Genomic DNA, 16249 nt, shown 5'->3' with positions numbered 1-16249 from the left:
AAGCACTCAGAATAGTAACTGTGCAATAAACATTCACTCTTAATTCCTTAGACCTGCAGGCCTCAGATATTAGAACAGCACAGAATTCTTGAAACCTTTTCATCAAAGAATCCAAGAATCCAAGTAGTTTAGCGGCTGGCAAGCTTTCTGTGTAAAGGGCCAGATAGTAAATATTTCAGACTTGCAGACCATATGGTCTCTGTCGCAACTAGTCAACTCGGCTGTTGCAGTGCAAAAGCAGCCATATGGGCATAGCCATGTTCCAATAAAACTTTATTTACAAAACAGATTTGGTTTGCAGGCTCTAGTTTGCAGTAAAGTGATGATCTGGGATCTAGCACTCAGCACTAACAATAGCAAAGTGTCTTGGAAGTCTCGTTCTTCATCTGAAAGCTTAATTTGAATTTTGCAACTTCATAATATAGCTGGGTTTATTTCAATATACAGTTTTTTCTTCCCTCCCGATCTTCACAGAAAATGGATGCTATGGGAAGATGCTCCCTGTTTATTCGCTGCCTTCATGTGGTCCCCTGGCCCACTGCCATGAGGTCCTTTGTAGACTCAACCTGTGTCTCAACTTGATAGGACTCAGTTTCTGGGAAGTGGACCCCCAAGGATATGCCGGAAGCCTGAGACCTGAGGCCTGCTAGGAAAGAGGCTTCCTCTCCTAAGGAACGAAAAGAGAGAGGGAAGGCCGGGTGCAGTGGCTCACACCTTTAATCCCAGCACTTTGGAAGACTGAGGCGGGTGGATGACCTGAGGTCAGAAGTTCGAGACCAGCCTGGCCAACATGATGAAACCCAGTCTCTACTAAAAAAATAAAAAATTAGCCAGGCATGGTGTGGGTGCTTGTAATCCCAGCTACTTGGGAGGCAGAGGCAGGAGAATCACTTGAACCAGGGAGGCGGAGGTTGCAGTGAGCCAAGATAGCGCCACTGCACTCCAGCCTGGGCAACAAGAGCGAAACTCCATCTCGAAAAAAAAAAAAAAAAAAAAAGACAGAGGGAAGATTTGAGTCCAGGGAGCGAGGTCAGTCGTAGTAATAGCCCCTTCCACCCCATTCACAAACCTTGGTCATTTCATTGGCTTCCCAGTAAGGAGACAGGGCAGGTGTCTATTTCACAGATGGGGAAAACTGAGGCCCAGGGAGGTTAAGTGACTCAGCCACTGACTGCCTGTCGGTGGTGAGTTCAGAGCTCCAGCCCAGTGAGTGCCCTCCCTCTGCCCTGCCCTAGTTTATGCTTCTCATTTGAGTCAGAGAGAATGTGGATGTGGTGGCTGACCAAGATTGCCCTGATTCCTCATCCTCCCTGCATCCATGCCATGCAGTGCCCTCCCGGGATGTGGGTGAGACATGCAGAGCCAGGCTGCCCAGTCTGACCCACACTGGATCAGCCAACCCTGGCTGACCCCTAAACATATGAGTCCAGCCCAAATTAGCAGGGCTGCCTGACACCCCCAACTGTCCCCAGACATGTCAGCAATAAGTGCTCATCACTGCCTGCCACTAGGCGTTTGGGGTTGGTTGGTAGGCAGCATTATCATGCCTCTGCTAGTTGATACAGTGACTGAAAGTCTTCCGTGAGCATCTGGGAGCAATGAGTCTCCTCTCCAGCCTCTGTCTCTCTGGGCTTATCGCTGGTTTTACTGAGGTTTCTCAGCACCCCCATAGCCTACACCTCCCTGGTCACTACAGGGGGTCAGCGTGCAAGGGCATCCTTAGACTTTAGGATTCATGGCAGAACAACAAGTTGTTAGTTGCACAGGCTCTGGGGTTAGATGACCTGGGTTTAAATCATGGTGCCCCATTACTAGCTGTGTAATCTGGGCTGAGTTTGAAATCTCTCTGAGCCTTAGTTTCCTCATCTGTAAAGAGGGATAAATAATAAGGGTTGCCATGAGGATGAAATGAGATCATACATACGAAGCCTTGGGTGGAGCCTAACACAAATTACCAAGTGCTCAATACATGCCAGCCACGCAGCGGCTATTAGGCACCCAATGGCACCCTAGTGGATCAGTGGCTCGTGGGGCTCAGTAGCCCCTTCCAGGCCTCCCAGCCCCCAGGCAGAAGGTGGAGGTGGGAGGGTCAGTGCCTATATTTCCAGTTTCCCTCCCTTCCAGCCACCAGTTTGTGACTTCTTGGACAAAGTCCACAAATCCCTACTGTTACCCATTCCAGATCCCAGGGAGTCCTTCCTGACCCCTCCCTCTCCCTCCCCACTACACCCACCACAGTGCGCTTTGATTTTGCCTTCTAACACGGGAGGAAGGGTGGTGAATTTGGTTCCTATTGCTGTTGTAACAAATCATCACAAACTTAGTGACTAAAAACACACACATTTATTATCTTGTAGTTCTGAGGGTCAGAAGTCCACAGTTCGTCTCACTGGGCTAAAGTTCAGGTATGGGCAGGACTGTTTCCTTCTGGAGGTCTGGAGAAGAATCCATTTCCTGGCTTTTACCAGCTTCCAGAGGCCACCTGTGTTCCTTGGTTTGTGGCCCCTTCCTCTATCTTTAGAGCCAGCAGCGTAGCATCTTCAAATCTCTCTCTGACCCTGACCCTCTTGTCTCCCTCTTCTAAGGACCCTTATTGATTACACAGAGCCCACCCAGATAATCCAAGATGGTCACTCCATGGCAAGATCCTTAATTTAATCGTATCTGAAAAATCTCTTTTGCCAAGTAAGGTAACATGTTTACAGGTTCTGGGGATTGGGGTGTACACATCTTTTGCAGGGAGCATTATTCTGTTTACCATATATAGGCATTGATTCTTGGGCATAATAGTGGATCTTGTCCCCAAAGCTGAGAATTTTACACCCCCCTTTTTTTTTCTGGAGACAGAGTTTCGCTCTTTTGCCTACCCAGGCTGGAGTGAAGTAGCACGATCTCGGCTCACTGCAACTTCCACCCCCCAGGTCCAAGCGATTCTCCTGCCTTAGCCTCCCGAGTAGCTGGGATTATAGGCGCCTGCCACCACGCCTGGCTAATTTTTTTGTATTTTTAGTAGAGATAGGGTTTTGACATGTTGGCCAGGCTGGTCTTGAACTCTTGACCTCAGGTGATCCACCCCCAGCTCGGCCTCCCAAAGTGCCAGGATTACAGGTGTGAGCCACCGCGCCTGGCCAAATTTTACAGTCTTGTTGAACAAATTGAACTGTGGGTTGTGTTTCACCATGTATTAGCTAACAAATAGTCATTTTTGTTGTTGTTGTTTCTTGTTTTCTGAGACAGGGTCTCACTCTGTTGACCAGGCTGGGGTGCAGTGGCACGATCACGGCTCACTGCAGCCTTGACCTCTTGGGCTCAAGTGATCCTCCTGTCTCAGCCTCCCAAGTAGCTGCCACCACAGGTACATGCCACCACGGCTGGCTAATTTTTGTATTTTTTGTAGAGACAGGGTCTTGCGATGTTGCTCAGGCTGGTCTCGAACTCCTGGGCTCAAGCAGTCCTTCTGCCTCAGCCTTCCAAGTAGCTGCGACTACAGGTATATGCTACCATGCCTGGCTCCTGACAAATAATAGTTTTGATAATTAAGCAGATTCCTGGAAGTTTATGTCGATGTGGGGCTGGAGGCCTGCTGCTCTACGCTAGTTGTGCCTCTTAAATAATTACTGAAACCTCCCTTTTCTCCTTTTCATTACCACCTCCATCCAGGCTGTATTATTTCTGGCCTAGACTGCTACAGGAGCCTCCTTACTGGCCTCTCTGCCTCCACTCTTGCCTGCTCCAAATCACCCTCCCTACAGCTGTCTGATGGACACTTTAGTGTACACGTCGGACCATAGTGGCCACTTCGCTATCTAAAAGCCCTCCACAGCTCCCTCTGCCCTCAGCATGAAGTCCCAGCAGCCCCTACCACTGCACAAGGCCTTCCATAAGGGCGTTTGCTTCCTTTCCAGTCTTGTCGCTTGCTCCTCCCTGCCAGGGTGACCAACCATCTTGGTTCGCCTGGGACTGTTCCGGTTGTAGCATTGATACACCCGTGTCTTGGAAAACTCAGTCCAGGCAAACCAGGACAATTGGTCACTCTGCCCTTGCCCCTGACTTTATGCTCTGGCAACACTGGAGTTCTCTTTCAACCAGTCGCTATAGCTTTGCTCATGCTCTTCCCTCGGCTAGAAAGTGACCCCTTCTGTTCCCTAGTGAATTGATTAGCAAGTAACTGAAAACCTTCAGGGGCTAAACCAAGTGCAGATGTATTTTTTTCACATAGCCAGACATTCAGAGGAAAATGGTGGCTGGCATCGGATCTATAGCTTGACGAGGTCTAAGCTGACATCTCTGTAATTCTCTTGGCCACAAGGTGGCTGCCTCAGCTCCAGGCATCACATCCATATTCAAGGCAGGAAGAAGGCAAGGGGCAGCATCAGCTATATCAGATCCTTCTTATCAGGAAAGATTTTTTTTTTTTCCCCAGAGGATGTTTTACATTGCAGGGCAGCGGAGCATGGTAGACAGGAGCACAGGCCCTGGCGTTAGATCACTAAAGTCTGGATCCCGGCTCCACCACCTTCTAGTTAAACATTGGGAAGTCACTAACCTTCTCTGGCCTCAATTTTCTCATCTGTCAAATGGGCATGATGTTAATAGTAACCTACCTCACAGGGTTGTTTTTGGGGATTGAGATAATGTAAAACCTATAGGATAGTGCTTGGCACATACTAAGTGCCTGATAAATGTTAGATATTATTTAACATTTCTTAAATAACATTGCAATATTAATTAACTTTGTAATTAGCTCCCTAACTACAAGGGATATGAGGACAGCAAGCATTTAGCATTTATAACCCCCAATATAAAGACATACACAAAAGAAGACAGCTGGGAATGAGGCTGGGCCTGGTGGCTCACGCCTGTAATCCCAGTACTTTGGGAGGCCAAGGCGGGCAGATCACCTGAGTTTGAGACCAGCCTGGACAACATGGTGAAACCTCATCTCTACTAAAAAATTACAAAAAATTTAGCTGGGGCCGGGCATGGTGGCTCACACCTGTAATCCCAACTTTGGGAGGCAGGGCAGGTGGATCACGAGATCCAGGAGATCCAAGAGACCATCCACCAGCAGCTAACATGGCAGGGGCAACCTGTCTTCCAAAATACAAAAAAAATTAAGCTGGGCGTGAGTGAGTGTGCCTGTAATCCCAGCTACTTGGGGCAGGCAGGCCAGCTTGAACCTGGGAGTGGAGGTTGCAGTGAGCACAGATGGTGCCACTGCACTCCAGCCTGGGCATCAGAGCAAGACTCTGTCTCAAAAAAGAAAAAAAAAAAAAAAAAAAGAGGATAGCCGGGAATAAAGTCTGGATTAAGCAAACACGACTACCTTCTGTACTTGGGTACCTTCTGGTCAAATTTTAAGACCGAGCTTGGGCATCATTACCTCTAGGAAGCCATCATGAATTCCTCCTGCCAACTGACACTGGTTTAAGTGTCCCATTTCTATGCTTCTGGTCTGTATTTCTGTTTTCAAATGTATACCAGGGAATTTAATGATCTATTTACTGGTCCGTCTCCTGCACAGCTGGGGACCCCCATCCTGGATTCCCGGGTCTGGGTGGTCCGGGGCTCCCTGTAGCCCCCACTTCTTGTCGAGTAAGTCAAGTCTTTCCTGAGACTTGCCTTGGCATCACTGGGGTGCGGGAGTCACACCATGGTCCCCACTCCCAGGGGACAAAGTCTGGTGGAGAAAAGGGAGAACTCTTGGGCCAGTCTGAGGCAGCTCCAGCGAGGGGTCCAGAGGCTGGGCTAGGGGCACCTCCCCAGAACAGGACATTCCCAGGAGCATGCCAGGCCAGAGGCCCCTATCCCCCTGGCATGTCCCTCCCTAGACACTGGGTCCCTCTCATCTCTGGCCACCCCCATCATCAGGGTCCGATCCTGCTGGCACGTCCCTCCCTGGACACTGGGTCTGTTTCATCTCGGGCTCCTCTTGGCCTCTTGTCAGCCTCGGGAGAACTCTCTTCTGCTGGATCAGGCATTGCCAGCTGTCCCAACTCCTTCCTCTCTCTGGGCCTCAGTTTCCCCACCTGTCTAATGCAATGAAAGCATATCCAGCTCTGACCACTGTGATTCTGTGTGGAAACCATTGCCTTCAAACGTGTGTCTCCTGAGGGTGATGCTGGGGTCTCCTCCTCTTCCTTTACCCTCATCATGCCCAGCACAGTGCTGGACACAGGGACGGCTCACTAAACACGTCTCAAAGCAGAGAGCCCCTGCCAACAACAGCTGTGGGGTCTGTGCTGCGGGGTGGGTTGGGGGGGTCCCGGCTAGGGAGCCCCTTCCCCAGGAGTGGCTGTCCCTGAGCTTTGGCCATCCTCCTGTGGCTTGTTCTCTCTGGCCTGGGGGAGGCTGCTCTTGGGGAGACCCTGTCTTCCACCTGCAGCTGGGGGCCGTGAGGACCTGCCAGGCACCTCGGTGGAGGTAGGATCAGAGAAGTGAGTGATTTCATCAGCGTCTCACCTGTTCACAGCTTGTGAGATGGAGTGGGGAAGGTGTCTGATGTGTCCTTAACTCCCATCCCCTCCGGCTTCACACAAGACTCCCTGGGCTCTCCGCCCCCAGCCCCCTGCCTGCCATTAATGCCCCAGGAGGCTCCTTCCTTGGTCCTCTCTCTGGGCCTCCGTTTCCTCACCTGTCGAATGCAGAGTGGGGGAAACTGGCTGGGTGGGGTCTCTCTTTGGCTGCATAGCGTGGAAAGGGGCAGCACCAGAGAGCTGGGAAGCAGCGGAGGCCGCGCAAATCAAGGATCCAGGCGGCCCCGGGAGAAGGAAGTTTATTGCTCTTGCAGGGACTCCCTGTCGCCGCTCCCAGCAACAGGTCACAGCTGCATTTTCTGGAGGAGCAGAGAACAGTGTGAGGGACTCAGGGCTGTGCCACCTTCCGGGGCAGCACAAGGCTCTGCTCGGAGGGCAGGTCCATGGGGGCATGGCTGGCGGCTCCCAGCCTTCACATGCCCGCCTTATCCCTGTCCAAGGGGTCTGAGCCCCTCAGCATTTCAGGTTATTGTGCAAAGGGGTCTTGGAACACACCTTGTCCCCAGTGGGGAAGCCCCCAGCCCAGGGTGACCCTCTGTTCCCCTACTCTCAAGATGATAATGGCCATCCACACCATCCCTCTCCTCTGCTGGGCCATAGCCTCAGAGGGTCAGGTTTTGGGGGAGACTGGTGTGGGGCCTGGATGGGGACATAAGTGCTTGATGAAGGCAGTGGATGGATGGATGGAGGAGTCGATGACTGTTTTCCTTATTGGGACCCAACTCAAGGCCTGCTACTGGAAGCACTCAACCAATATTTCTTGAATGAGAGAGTGAATGTGTGAATAAGTGCATGAATGAATCACTGAATGAGCAAATGAATGAGTGACTAAATGCATGAATGAGTGAATAAATGCAAGAATGAATGAAGAAGTGATGAATAAAGGTGTGAATGAGTGAATAAATGCATGAATGAGTGAATAAATGCATGAATGAGTGAATAAATGCATTAATGAATGAGTGAATAAATGCAAGAATGGGTGAATAAATGCATGAATGAGTGACTAAATGCATGAATGAGTGAATAAGGGCAGGAATGAGTGAATGAATAAGTGAATAAATGATGAATGAATAAATGCATGAATGAGTGAGGGGGTGGGTGAGTGAGGGCGAGGGGCTGACAGGTGCAGGGACAGCCGTGGAGGCGGCACCCACCTCGTTGATCCAGTCGATGTAGGCGGACACCCGGGTGTAGACTACCGGCTTCTTGAAGGTGTTGTAGCCCCACGGGGAGCCAAAGCTGACGATGCCAAACACCTCCCAGGAACCGTTCTCCAGCTGACAGTTCAGTGGACCACCGGAGTCCCCCTGCACCAGACCGGGAGGGCATCAGCCACCAGGCCCCCGAGAGGCAGGCTTGGGAAGCAGGGCTGGGTTGGGGTGGGGGATGTGGGTTGGTTTCTCAGCCTTAGTTAGTAGACAGTTTTGGCCTCAGACTTCCCATGGTGAGGGAGGCAGAGGAAGTGTGGTTTGGGGCTGCCTTGGCCTTGTTCTAGGAGGCCCTGGGGTGTCGGACTAGCTCTTGGTTTGCTGTGTGATCTTGGGATGATGTTACGCCTCTCCGTGCCTCAGTTTCCCTAGCTGTTCAGGTCTTCTTGTCTAAGACTCTGTGAGCTACTCAGAGCAGTGAGGATGCTGGCAGCTGTGCCAGAGGCCTGGGAAGGTGAGGAAGGAGGGCGAGAATGGGGAAAGGGTTGTGTGTATGAAAACAGAACATTCCCTGATTATCTTAGATGTTTTATGGTTCTGGTCTCCCTGGACTGGTGGAGCAAATGGCATGGAGGAGCATGTGTAGAGACTTCAGTGAAGCCTCTTCTGCATCCTTTAAACTCATTTAATCCTAACCCTGTGAAGTGGTTACTGTGACTCCATTTTATAGACGGAAAAACTGAGGTCAGAGGTTCAACAGCCTTCCCAAGGTTCCGCAGCTCATAAATGGTGGGATTGGGGCTTGAACTCAGATACTCATGCTCAGTGCTCATGCTCTCACCACAGTGCTGAGCTGGGGGCGGTGATGATGGACTTACCCCGAGCCTGCTGGGCCCAGCCAGGGCTCGCTCAGTCTCCTCCCCGGGGAACGGTTTAGTCCATTGCACCCCCCTTTGCCCATGTCCACTTGGCCACTTAGAGTAGGGACAAGGTGCAGAACCTAGTCACTCACACTGCAGGCTGAGATGATGCCATCGCCCCCAGCACACACCATGGTTTCCGTCACCATGAAGCCCCACCAGTCAATCCTGGAGCACGTGGCGTGATCCACCACACGCTGCAGGCCCTGCTGCAGCTCATCAGCAATGGGGCCGTTGGCTGGGGAGAGAGTGAGCAGTGACCAGGGAGGCAGCCGGGCACCCCAGCCCAGCCCAGCCCCGCCCCTCCCCAGGCCTTCAGGGAGCAGAGGCCTGGGACGGGACCCAGAGGAGCGCCAGCTGAGATGCTGTGCAGACCACACAGCTGCCCTTCATCAAGAGGCAAGCCCAGGTCCCAGAGGGCCAGGAGCAGGCTGCCAGCAGAAGGAAGCTATAGTGTTAAGTTGCCTTTAAATTGGATTGAAATTAAATTGGATAAAATGGGGGTTTAGTTGTCAATCATGTGTCTTTGCTGTCACACATTAAAAAGCCTTTCTTATTCCAAGATTTTCTTTTTTTCTTTCCTCCTTTTTTTTTTTTTTTTTTTTTGATACAAGGTCTCACTCTGTTGCTCAGGCTGGAGTGCAGTGGCAAGATCACAGCTCACTGCAGCCTCAAACCCCTGGGCTCAAGTGATCCTCTCGCCTCAGCCTCCTGAGTAGTTTGGGACTACAGGTACACACCACCATAAACTGCTATTTTAAAAAATTGGTTTTTTTTGTAGAGGCAGTGTCTCACCATGTTGCCCAGGCTGGTCTTGAACTCCTGGCCTCAAGTGATCGTTCCTCCTCGGCTTCCTAAAATGAGGCATTACAGGTGTGAGCCGCCACACCTGGCCTCTCTCCCAGACTTTTCTAAATAGCGATCTGCACTTTCTTCTAAGTATCTCACAGTTTCATGATTTGCATTTACCTTTTAGTTCCTCTGGGATCTATTTGGGCATATTATACGGTAGATGTCATCCCCCACCCCTAAATGCTTTATTTTCGTTTATTTATGCTACACTTACTATGTGCCAAGTGCTGTTCTGAGCACTTGACAAATTCTAATTCGTCTAAACCTTACCACATCTCTCAGAGACCCTCGTTAGTGTCTGTCACATGGTATGTGCTTAGTAAATACTAGCTGTTATTGCTACAAAGTTTACAAAGACATGAAAATGTGAAGGCAGAAAGGGAAAGTGGGTGGCATGCTGCTTCCTTCAGGAAGGCTCTCGGGACTTGCCAGGGATGATACTCACTCCAGAGGCGGCCCCAGCCAGTGACATAGCAGGGGTAGTCGTTGGGGAGCAGGGAGTCCTTCTCTGGCAGGCAGGCCACCTGGATGGTGTCACTCAGCTCCACGTGCTCTGCAAGCTTGATGAGGGCAATGTCGTTGCTGGAATCCAAAGTGGAGAGGGTGAGTGGGCAGGAGGACCCTGGCCCCACAAGTCCAGGTTAAGGGGCTCGGGCTGTGAGTTGGGAGTCGGGCCCAGGGTGCTCAGGGGTCCTGCACAAACTTCCTGACTGCCAGCTGCTTCTTGACCTTCGGGGATATCGGGACGAACGATTCACCATCTAACATGATCACCTGCCCTGTTGACGGCTTCTTCTCACATGTCATCACCTCGGGAAAGGGTTAACAGAGGGAGGTGGGGGTGGAAGTGTTCGAAACCACTGCTGGCTGTGTGCCCATTGAAACAGAGGCTATAGCAAGTTGCGAACTCTAATGCCAAAGATGGCACTTGCAGATGCCAGTTTTAATATTTTCATGTTTCAGGCATAAAAGCTGGCCACCCCAGACACACCTGGTTTGATTCCTGGTTCTGCTACAAAGTGGGCTGTGTGCCCTGAGACACATTTCTTAACCTCTCTGAGCCTCGGTTCTTTGTCCAGGGCTGTTGTGAGGATTACATAACAGATGGCACATAAAGTATCTATTGCAATGTGGGCATACAGTAGGCACTCAATAAAGGTGAGCCCTGGCCCAGCCTCTGGAGAGACACTGTGGGGGGCCTTCCTGTGGACCTTCCTGGGAGTCTTGGCCAATGAGGGGGATACGAGGGGTATTTGTCTCCACTCAGCATTTTGCCATTTTGTGTAAGAGAGTCATTCGCTGGCTGTCCAGGGTGAGGATGGGGTGTTAGGTGTGGGGTGCAACAGGCTCTGCGGCTCTGTCTTGGGGACCCCTCCTTCCACACTGCCCCCAGCGGCTGTGGGATGGGCAGTTTGTCACTCACAGTACTAGTAAGGAGATCCATTTCTCGTGGACATAGATGGTGTCCACACCCACAATCAGGGATCCTTCCTCATCTTCCACCTCCAGGTTGTGCTTTCCCAGGGCCACACGGTAGATCCGGTTGTTGCTGGGCAGAGGAAGGGGACCAGGTCAGGGTGGCCCCTGGTCCTGCCAGCCAGAGGGATAGAGAGGGAGCTTGGGGCTTTGGTGGGACTCATTTGAGGGCAAGAGAGTGTCCCCATTGTCCTTTCCCAGGGTGACGGGGAAGGGCCTAGGACTTGGGGTTAAGGGACTTGGGTTCATGTTGTGAGCTTGCTGCTCCTGGCTGTGTAGCCTCGTGCCTCAGTTCCCTCATCTGTAAGGGGGAGGCAATGCTGGAACATACTCCCAGGGTGACTGTGAGAATAAACTCATCCAAGCTTCCACCGCTCTTGCCTGCACAATTGCAGCATCCACCTAACTGCCCCTCATTTGTACGCTGGCCTACTCCTGTCTATTCCGAACCCAGCAGTGTGGGTTTAAAAATATCTCAGGCCAGGTGCAATGGCTCACGCCTGTAATCCCAGCACTTTGGGAAGCTGAGACCTGAGGATTGCTTGAGGCCAGGAGTTTGAGACCAGCCTGGGCTACATGGCAAATCCCCATCTCTACAAAAAACAGAAAACTTGTGGTGAGGTTTGGGCTTCTAAGTTAAAAAACAAACAAACAAAAAAACAAGAAGAAAAATTAGCTGGGAATGCCTGGTGGTGTCTGCTTATTGACCCAGGAGGGGTCTTATATATTCAGGAGGCTGAGGTGGGAGGATCGCTTGAGCTCAGGAGGTCCAGGCTACAGTGAGCCATGAAGGCGCCACTAAATGAGACTCTGTCTCTATCAAAAAAAAAATTATATATGAAATATATAAAATGAAATATATTGCAATATATATTTTTAATAAAATATATGAAAAATATTTTATGGACTATATAAAAATATGTCAGCCCACAACTCTCCTTTGCTCAGAAACCCTTCCAAGGGCTCCCTCTTACTCAGGGTCAAAGCCAAGGTCCTGACAGTGACCTGCACTTATTTCCTCTCTAGCTCCCCTCCTCCCACTCTGCTCTAGCGCACGCTGCCCCTGCCACACCGGCTTCCTCGTTAGTTCTCAGCCACACCGACAGGTCTCTTCTCCAAGCCTCTGCGTGGCTGTTCCCTCCACCGGGAACACCCCTCCCCTAGACCCATGATTTCCTCCCTCACTTCCTCCCGGCCTTTGCCCAGATAACCCCCTCTTAGCTCTCTGAAATGTCCCAAATATTTGCCAAATATCGCCCTTTCAGCTCTTCCCTTGGCCATCCCTTTAAAAATAGAACCCCTCATTCTGTTTTTCCTCTTCTGACCTTATATTTTTGTTATTTTTTTGAGATGGAGTCTTGCTCTGTTGCCCGGGCTGGATACATGGGCGCCATCTCGGCTCACTGCAACCTCCGCCTCCTGGGATCAAGCGATTCTCCTACCTCAGCCTCCCAAGTAGCTGGGGTTACAGGTGCCCGCCACCACACATGGCTACTTTTTGTATTTTAAGTAGAGACGGGGTTTTACTATCTTGGCCAGTCTGGTCTTGAACTCCTGCCACCAGCCTCGGCCTCCCAGAGTGCTATGATTACAGGTGTGAGCCACTGCACCTGGCCAATACCTTATTATTATTATTTCTTTAAAATCACCCGAGATGTAATATCTTGTTTAACTGTCTGCCGCTCTGCCTGCCACAGAATATCCAGCTAGTTCCTGGCACATAATAGATGCCACGATAAATGCCAGGCTGAATAAATGGGCTACTGGGTGTGAGTGGCTTCTGTAGCCAGAGCCTGGGTGTGGAGAAGCTGCTCAGTAAAAGCAGAGAATCAGGCTCCCACCCCTGGGTGATGGCCAGGTCTCAGGGTACCATCCCCGCACACCTGATGCAGTGGGCGGCGGTGAGGACAAAGTTGCTGGCGATCAAGGTCCCGCCGCACGTGTGCCACCACGTGTTGTTCTTGAGGTACTGGAGGGAGATCTGCAGGAGGGTGGGGAGGGCTGTGTGTCAACCCGCGGGTCCCTGAGACCCTCACCCCACCAGTCTCTCTATCTCTACCTCCCAGCCCCACACAGGCTTACCTGCCAGGGCCAGCTGTGGGGCTGGGCAGTCTCTCCTCCTACCACACGGGCGGATAGGCTGGGTGGGAAGCTGGGCACCCCGCAGCTGGAGGCTGGGGAGACAGGAGGCCAGGAGAGCCGGTGAGTAGGGCTGGCTGCCCACGGGGAAACAAGTGGGAGGGTGGGCAGGTGGAAGGCGCGCAGATTTGGGGCTGGGCAGACACGGGGTTGATATTTTACTGTGTGATGGGGGGAAACCACCCAGGTCTCTAGGCCTCGTTTTCCCTTTCTGTGAAATGTGAAGAATCACACTAACCTGGTGAGTTTGTCCTGAGGACTGAATTAGACAACACATAGAAAAGAAAGCGTTTGGCTGGGCGCGGTGGTTCACACCTGTAATCCCAGCATTTCGGGAGGCCGAGGCAGGCGGATCCCTTGAGGTCAGGAGTTTGAGATCAGCATGGCTAACGTGTTGAAACCCTGTCTCTACTAAAAATACAAAAATTAGCCAGGCCTGGTGGCACATGCCTGTAACCCCAGCCACTCAGGAGGCTGAGGCAAGAGAATCGCTTGAGCCCGGGAGACAGAGGTTGCAGCGTGCTGAGATCGTGCCACTGCACTCCAGCCTGGGTGACAAGAGCAAAACTCCATCTCAAAAAAAAAAAAAAAAAAAATGTGACTGGCATATGTGCGAGTGCCTGGTACACCTGTGTTCTTCTGTCCCTTTTTAGTCCCCTGTATCATGGTGTGTGTGTGAGAGAGCACGAAGTCCACGTTATAGCTGGGAAGCTGTGTGGAACGGTCAAGAACACGTGCTGTTCCGCGAGACAGACATGGACTCAAATTCTGCCCCTTCCACTAACCTGCCATGTGATGTCAGGCAAGATACTAAGTCGCACTGAACCTTGATGTCCTCATCTGTAAAATGGGGCTATTAATAGACCCTACCTCTTTTTCTTTTTCTTTTTCTTTTCTTTTTTTTTTTTTTTGAGATGGAGTTTCACTCTTGTTGCCCAGGCTGGAGTTTGATGGCACGATGTTGGCTCACTGCAACCTCCTCCTCCTGGGTTCAAGTGATTCTCCTGCCTCAGCCTCCTGAGTAGCTGGGATTACAGGCGCCCGCCACCACACCTGGCTAATTTTTGTATTTTTTGTATTTGTAGTAGAGATGGGGTTTCACCATGTTGGCCAGGCTGGTCTGGAACTCCTGATCTCAAGTGATCCACCCACCTCAGCCTCCCAAAGTGCTGGGATTACAGGCGTGAGCCACCGTACCTGGCAATAGACACTACCTCTTAAGGTTGTTTTGAGGATCGAATTGGCTCCTACATGTAAGGGTCCCAGCACAGCACCTGGCACATAGTAAGTACACAGAAAACAGGAGCTGCTATTATTACTGTTGTTGTTGTTGTTAGCTGGAAGGACTCTTCATTAAGTGCTCTCCTTTGCTAAAAAAGCCAGTGAGATCTAGAGAGGTGAAATGACTTTTCCAGGCCCTGCAGAGAAGATGTGGCATTTAAGCCAAGTCCCTGGGCTCCTAATCTTGGAAAACGCCACCAAATGATGGAATGGAGAATCCCCAAGGGAGAGAGGGTGCCGGGAAAGGCAGGTCCTGATGGTCCCTGGGGTGAACCCAGGATGAGGCATCTCGTGTCCCTGCCCCTTGTGTGCAGCTTTCCACACCTCGTTTCTAACTGGGGACACGTCAGATCATCTTCCCTGTTCTGCAGATGTGGAAACAGAGTTGCTAGGCAGGCTGTGGCTTGCCTGACACACAGCTGGTTGGTAGCATCCAAACCCACAGGAGACCCCAAAGTGTCTTACCTGGAGAGCAGAGGCCCCCCACCCCCATCCTGTCCTTGCCCTGGAGGCCAGCCCGAGCTCACAGCCTGCTGGCTGCAGCCCCACCCCACCGCTTACCACAGGCCAAGAGTGCAGCGAGGACAGTGATGCCCAACATGGTTGGATGCTCAGGACTGGCTGACCCTCAGGATGGGCTGGGCACACTTATAGGCAAGAGCAGGTGAGTCACCTGGTCAAGGCCAAACCGCCCCTTGGAGAGAAACCTGCTCTGATAAGGCCCTTTCCCCGACCTTGGGTGGTTACTGTTTAATTCGGGCGGGAGACGGGGCTTTTTCAGAAGTATGGATTTTCCAAATATCCTGAAACAGAAAATTCTGAGTTGCAGTGCTTTTTGGCATCCCCCACCCCACTCTGCTTGACGTGTGTGTTCGTTCTCTCTCCCTACCTTATAGTATTTATTTATTTATTTGTTTATTTATTTATTTGGAGACAGAGCCTTGCTCTGTCCCCCACACTGAAGTGCAGTGGCACAGTCTTAGCTCACTACAACCTCCACCTCCCGGGCTCAAGAGATTCTCATGCTTTAGTCCCCATGTAGCTGGGACTAAGGCACCTGCCACCACGCAGGGCTAATTTTTTGTATTTTATTTATTTATTTATTTTAGAATGGAGTCTTGCTCTGTCACCCAGGCTGGAGTCTCGGCTCACTACAACCTCCGCCTCGCGAGTTCAAGCGATTCTCCTGTCTCAGCCTCCCGAGTAGCTGGGACTACAGATGTGTACCACCATTTTTTTAAATTTTATTTTAGTAGAGACAGGGTTTCCGCATGCTGCCTAGGGTGGTCTTGAACTCCTGAGCTTAGGCAATCTGCCTACCTCAGCCTCCCAAAGTGCTAGGATTACAGGTATGATTACAGGCCGCTACCTTTTTCTTTTTAGTTATTTATTGGGCACCTACTGTGTCAGGCATTGCGCTCAATTCTTCTTGCATTATCTTACTTAATTCTTCCAACAACATGAATAGACACAATTATCTGCTCTGAGATGAGATGAGAAAGGAGCAGGCACAGTGGCGCATGCCTTTACTCCCAGCTACTCCTGAGGCCAAGGCAGAAGGATCACTTGAGCCCAGGAGTTCGAGGCTGCAGTGAGCCGTGATCATGCCACACTGCATTCTAGCGTGGGTGACAGAACAAGACCTTGTTTCTAAAAAATTAAAATAAAACTGAGGAAGCTGAGACTCAGCGGGTAAGTGACCATCTAGGGTCACACGGCTGGGCGGCAGCAGAGCCAGACTTTGAAGGTGGAGCTTCTAACACCAGCCTGGGGCTTCAAGCTGTGGAGACACACTGCTCCTTCTCTGCCTTTCTAGTGCTATTAGATCGCTTCCTGGCTCTCTTTCTGTCTCATCTTTCTAATTGCCTGGGCTTGGTGCGCTCCTGCACCTGCCTCC

General features: G+C 51.2%; 1 protein-coding gene across 1 annotated transcript; it reads right to left on the bottom strand.

The window, feature by feature from the left end:
* Window positions 1-6757: 6757 nt before the first annotated feature.
* On the bottom strand, window positions 6758-15263 carry LOC101027045 (chymotrypsin-C). Its single transcript, XM_031664615.1, has 8 exons — window positions 14914-15263; window positions 13015-13106; window positions 12816-12913; window positions 10880-11005; window positions 9902-10038; window positions 8697-8842; window positions 7691-7843; window positions 6758-6835 (listed from the first exon to the last, which is right to left on the bottom strand). The coding sequence occupies exons 1-8, from the start codon at window positions 14951-14953 to the stop codon at window positions 6821-6823; spliced, it is 807 nt and encodes a 268-aa protein (XP_031520475.1). The 5' UTR covers window positions 14954-15263; the 3' UTR covers window positions 6758-6820.
* Between the last annotated feature and the right edge of the window lie 986 nt (window positions 15264-16249).

Source organism: Papio anubis, chromosome 1 (genome assembly GCF_008728515.1).
Source record: "Papio anubis isolate 15944 chromosome 1, Panubis1.0, whole genome shotgun sequence".
Classification (NCBI taxonomy): domain Eukaryota; kingdom Metazoa; phylum Chordata; class Mammalia; order Primates; family Cercopithecidae; genus Papio; species Papio anubis.
Note: the sequence above shows the minus strand (reverse complement) of the source record. Positions and strands in the feature narration are given on the sequence as shown.

Excerpts from the sequence above, each read along its gene's own strand:
- LOC101027045 (XM_031664615.1), bottom strand. The coding sequence starts at position 14,953 with ATGTTGGGCATCACTGTCCTCGCTGCACTCTTGGCCTGTG. Across the intron at positions 8,843-9,901 it reads TGGCTGGGGCCGCCTCTGGA|CCAACGGCCCCATTGCTGAT; the intron begins GTGAGTATCATC and ends CTCTCTCCCCAG. Across the intron at positions 7,844-8,696 it reads GCATCATCTCAGCCTGCAGT|GGGGACTCCGGTGGTCCACT; the intron begins GTGAGTGACTAG and ends GGTCTGGTGCAG.